Source organism: Periplaneta americana, chromosome 5, assembly GCF_040183065.1.
Source record: "Periplaneta americana isolate PAMFEO1 chromosome 5, P.americana_PAMFEO1_priV1, whole genome shotgun sequence".
Classification (NCBI taxonomy): Eukaryota; Metazoa; Arthropoda; class Insecta; order Blattodea; family Blattidae; genus Periplaneta; species Periplaneta americana.
The window spans coordinates 98,837,542-98,843,541 of NC_091121.1; the positions used below are offsets into that span (position 1 = coordinate 98,837,542).

At 36.2% G+C, this 6,000-nt stretch overlaps 1 protein-coding gene across 1 annotated transcript in view; it reads left to right on the forward strand.

The window, feature by feature from the left end:
- The window catches only part of LOC138700430 (LHFPL tetraspan subfamily member 6 protein-like), an 843,471-nt gene extending 838,686 nt beyond the window's left edge, over positions 1 to 4,785 (forward strand). The window contains exons 3-4 of the mRNA XM_069827046.1: positions 3,917 to 4,083; positions 4,724 to 4,785. Of these exons, the coding sequence (XP_069683147.1) occupies positions 3,917 to 4,083; positions 4,724 to 4,785 (229 nt within the window). The remainder of the gene's footprint in view (positions 1 to 3,916; positions 4,084 to 4,723) is intronic.
- The last annotated feature ends 1,215 nt before the right edge of the window (positions 4,786 to 6,000 follow it).

Sequence of the window (6,000 nt, forward strand, 5' to 3'; positions counted from 1 at the left end):
TAAAGTTTGTGTAACATCAAAAAGCCACGATAGCATGAAAAAGATAATAATAATAATAATAATAATAATAATAATAATAATAATAATAATAATAATAATACAATAAAGCATTAGGGAGGATTGTAATGAAAATCTCATTCCAATTAAAATGTTACAGTATTCTCACATTTTAAGGCATCTTGTCTAGTACGATCTACACCAGACTTGCAGAACTGGACGACAATTGTGGCGTTGCGTCACTAATCGGAAACGTCACTCATCCCTTCTTTCTACCTCCGCGTCATTGACTTGGTAGGGAAGGGGATTTGTATTCAGTGTCTGTGTTATGTGATTGCGTACGGGGCACAGTGACGTCATTCAACGCCAGTGGACTGTGGACTGGAAACCAACGCTTTCCCCATGCTTTCCACCCCTCTCTCGCCAGTTCTGTATCCCTGATCTACACCTTCATGTATCATGTTGTCCACATTTGTGGAGTAACGGCTAGCGGGTCTGGCCGCGAAACCAGGTTCGATTCCCGGTTGGGGCAAGTTACTTGGTTGAGCTTTTTTCTGTGGTTTTCCATCAACCCAATATGAGCAAATGCTGGGTAACTATCGGTGTTGAACCCCGGACTCATTTCACGGGCATTATCACCTTCATCTCATTCAGACGCTAAATAACCTAAGATGTTGATAAAACGTCGTAAAATAACCTACTACTATATCATGTTGGATTTAGTTTGACAATTCACAATAACTTTATTTCAAACGAAATAAAAGTTACAAACAAAACGTATTTCAATAGGTAATGCTTGTTCTCTGGGCTACTAACGACTATTGAGAATTAACGTGCGTGTATTGAAGTTGCAGTCTTCGCTACTGTGTAATTCTGTGTTTTTTGGGTGAAGGGAGATGTCATAAAAATGAGTTTGGAGGCAAGTGAAAATGAAACTTGGAACCCTTATTGCAAGTAATTTTCTACACAAATAAAGCACATCAACTGCTAGTATAATTTTCATTTTTGCACCCCACTTGTATAATTTCACATGTGTGTTCATCTGGGGAACAAAATTCCATCTGGACAAAAAAATGACATACCCCTTTACCCGAACACCACAGAATTATCCTGTACTCACATAGGTGTTATCGGATTTGATGTCTTTCCTACTATAGTTTCTAATTACCTGTAATACATTTCATTATTTCCATGAAATGAAAATATTAAAAAGAATAAAGTAGAATAGGCCTATAGAATTATTCGACACTTTTATACTTAGGGAGTTTTTGTATAGAACTGAATTAAAAGTTTTGCACAAATGCATATTAGGAAATTCTGCCATTCTCCTGTAACTTCATCCTCCTTAGCCCCACATATTTTCCTAACCACCTTATTCTCGAACACTTTTAACCTCTATTCCTCTCTCAAAGTGAGAGTGCAAGTTTCACAATCATACAGAACAACCGGTAATATAATTGTTTTATAATTTAGAAATTGAGTGCAGAGTGGATAATAAAAGTTTTTCAACCGAATAATAACCCACCCTACTGATAATAATTATTATAATAATACATTGTCAGAAATAAATTTATTTTAACTCTTTGTCTAGAATTTCACAATTGACCGTATTCCTTTATCGTATAAAAATAAAGGAGGAAAGCTGTTACTGATGACAATTCACCACAAACGCAACAATTTATTTCTCTGAAGAAAAGGGATATTTAGTTTACTTCCCTGCAGAAACTTTATGTAGGCGTGCATGATGTTTAGCTGAATATACTATCAATAGAACCACAAAATACGTCAATAATTTATTACATAATTTTTATTTCCTATTTTTGGACTGATTTCTATTGTTGCTCACGCAAACAAATGTTATATTCGCACTCAGAATTATCCCAAATTTGAACACTACATTTACAGCCTATTTGTTCATAAATTTTGTAGAATATTCATTACCCGAAAACATAGTAACACAGCTATGTAATATTACTCGTGAAAAAAGAAGCTAGGACGCAACCATACTTAAATTGTTGTTGTTAGTCAACTGTCCGAATACAATTTTTAACCTAATAAAAGACCCCGATAAGTCATCACTTATTAGGCAACTACGCCAGAGGTGATGGAGTAGGGTGACCAGTTCCTTTCCCCCTCCATTCCATACATCGCTGACTAGTAACATATTAAAAAAATTCAGACATATATAAAAAATTGTTCTTCCTCGGACATATATCGTCAAGTGAGATGTACTGCCTGATAATAGGTGTACATATCACCCAGAATCTCAGTCAGAGGTGTACATAAATTGATGGGATTTCATTATCCATTTTCATCGTCATGCGTTTTCAAATATATCTCAATGACAAATATTACAATTAGGTCTATAATTCAATATCGAATCTTATTTAGGGTTGAATATTTATTTTTGTAGTTTCAGTAAAATTATGGGAATTTTGCGAAAAACATTTCAGAATTGGTGGTCATAATAATCTCAATTCAGAAGTTATTTATAACTAGGGAACGGATTTCTAGTTCCTTATCTATTTTGTTTGTTACATCGTAGACGTGTGTCATTGAGATATATCTACGTTTCATGTACTTAGGATCTTCCTATTTAAATTCTATAGGACCTAAAACGCCCAAATGTTGGATAAACTCCTAAAGTGCCTAAAACTATGTTTGTGCCTAAAAAAAGCGTCTTTTTAGTATTTTGTGTATATTTAAAATAAAAATACGAGTACTAAAATACAAAAATATAAAAAAAACTTACAAAAATCCTATCTGAAATTTAAAATTTTACGTTTCAGACAAATACTGGTCTCACAAGTTCGTTGCATATTGGTTTTAGAACGGGAGAGAAGAACATTTTACATTCCTGAAACCGAAGTTCGTTCGGAAAAGTCCATCCTAGAATAAAAGGGGTGCTAGGTTGTTCAAGTTAGGCGAGAGTTTACAAATTAGTTTTCGCATCAATGAACCCACGTTATGCGAAATGAAACTGGTCAATCAACAGTATATTTCACTGATAGAATTCGAGTCTTCAGTTCAGTAGCACTCATTTTCAGCACCAGTTATTTGTAGTAGGCCCTAAATAAATTCCACCTAAAATATAATATTTACTAAAATTAAAAATATTAATTGATAATTTTATATAAACTCCTAAAAGTCCTAAATTGAATTTTATGAAGTCCTAAATCTCTCTTTCTTAGCACCTAGAGATCCGTTCCCTACTTATAAGTTAGCACATTATAAATAGGGTAGTTAGCACCTCAAACTTGTCTCAAACTATTTATTTATTAAATTTAATTAATTAATTAATTCATCCATTTATTTATATATTTATTTATTTATTTATTTACATCTAGTAGACACTAGAGCAAGAAGAACTTTAATTATTGAACTGAAATTTTTTGAAATGTCAGAATTATTTGAGATATTAACTACACAGAATTAGCCAGACTGGAAATAGTACTAATAAGAATGCAAGTGCTGGTGTCTGATACCTGACGCCCTAGAGGCGAAGTACATAGTTCCGAAGGAGAAATTATAAAAATTAAACGGTACTGTGCTACGAAATATAATAATATTGTTACTACTACTGCCACCACCACTACTAGTATTACTACTACGGTTTTAAGTTTATATCTCGTTTCTCTCTACTAGAATTGCAAAAATTTTAGCAATGTGATAAATATTGCAAAATACTATTAGATAAACCAACACAAACATTAATTTTGTTATTCTTCGTCCTCTTTCCATATATTGGATTTCTGTCTATCCTGTTCCACCTAAATGGTTTTCAGCTATTTTTATGTCCCATTGCTTCTAAATTCCTTGTGTGTATTATTCAGAGTTCAGACCATTTGTCATTCTATTTGAGGTAATCAATTTCCTCTGTAGTTAGAAGCTTAACTCATGAATCTATATCTGATTTCAGGTTCTGGGACATCCCGAGTCCCTGGTGGCAGGCTAGTACAGTTCTGGTGGGTGTGGGCAGCGCCCTCAGCCTATTGGTAGCCATCACTGCCACGGCCGCCTGCTGCATCACTTACGTGGTTCACACTGGCACCGCTCGCATCGCAGGAGCGCTGCAGTTTATAGCAGGTAAGAACATTAGTAAATTCACCTGAAGCATTACACGAACATTTCAGACGTAATGAAAAGACTTGATATTTATGCGCGATGAATTTTATTTAAAAACAGTTCCGTTGATAAAAGTTTTCTTCTGCTTTTGTTACGAATGTTCGTCGTTATTTGAAACATTTCTGTTTCGGAAGTCTCACCATATTTTCTTATAAAGTAAAACATGTTGTATGCGTTTTTAGCCTTCATTGTAAATGTATTCTGAATTAGGTTATGGGTATTTCACCTTGTATTTGAATTTCACATTCTCCATTTTTTTTAACGTTTCGGAACAACATACACATTCTATCATTAGCGCAGATAGGTAATACCAGAGAAGTTGCCTACTTTGTTAGGTACGTTACGCAAGGCTACTCTGGTTGATTGATAGGGGAGAAGGCGATAGATAGGCGATCTATGGTAAGGCTCGAAGTCAACGAAGAACCCCTCCAAGTACAACATTGACTCATCCAGTATTCTTTGCATCTATCTGAGTAGTACAGGCGTCGTCAACCGACCGCACAGTCGTGCTAGTCAGCATATTCCGAATCTCAGCGCTGAGCAATCTGATGGCATCACAGTGTTCCGAATTTCAACGATAATGTCACTGATGCTCCACCAGTGTCGCATCGGTTCCATCAGCTTGCAGAGATGGTGGCAGTCTCCATCAGCCGCCATCAGTGAATATGATTGGTTCTTTTATAGGGCGGGAATTAGCAGACGAATGACATCGTGCACTGTTGTGTCATGGCGGTGTGTTCTGCTTTGGTTCTGCTGTATTGTTTGTAATGAGCACAACGTAAAAAAATATGTTAATGGCTTATGAGCGAACCTGTCAACGGACCAGTTATTACTACCGGTTCAAGAAATAAATTGTTTATGCTCTCTTTTCTTTGAATGAGATGACAGTACGGAAATTTAGCAAAATTTGCTAGCGTAGCACAGACAACAACTTGTACAGCCGCCATGACAGCCATCGAACCTTCCACCAGTTTTGTTCCTATTTCGCTGCAGCGTGACGTCATTGTTGCCCACCGGTCCGGTGAGATTCGAAATACGCTGAGTAGGAGCTGCAAGTGGACAAGTCTACACGTGAATCAGTCGCTGTGCAGGATCAGAGAAGGGATGATAACTGAAACCGGCTCAGTGGCGGTCTACCAGTACAGTCATTCAAGAGTTGTCTGCATCCTTTACACTCTTATAGCCTATTGGTTATGCACCATTCCTTGTTTTTCTATTTGAAACATACGTAATAAAATTTATCCTAGAACTTAAAGAATTTAAAACATGCAATCATTAATTTATTCTGACAAATTAGTAAACAAACCGAGCACATTAAATATGCTGAAATCAGCCAAATAATACACTGAGTTTAGCGACCCATTTTGTTCCTAAAGCTAGAAACAGTTTCATAAATTATTAACATAAATTATTCCTTCTTTCAACAATCGTAAACTAAATTATTACATGAAAATAAAGGCCAAAAATATAAACTAATAAAAATTAATGAACTATGTTCAATACTTATTCTACATCAAACTACAGTCTACATAAGAGAATATTGTTTTCCTGTACACTATACTTAACAAACATTTTTCCTTCCTAGAAACATAGTAAATGCCAAATTAGCTTATTAAATCTCTTTAATAATAATCCGTGGCGCTACAGACCGTTAAGGGCCTAGACCGACCAGCCGGCTGCTGACCTCACGCCCACATTCCGAAGCAGAGGTGGACGATCATCCAACCAGAATGGAGGTATCGTGTGGTTAGCACGATGATCCCCCCAGCCGTTATAGCTGGTATTCGCAACCGGATTTCGCTACCTATCGTAGCTCCCCAAGTGCATCACGATGCTGGGTGGGCACCGGTCCCATACACTGGCCGAAATTTCATGAGA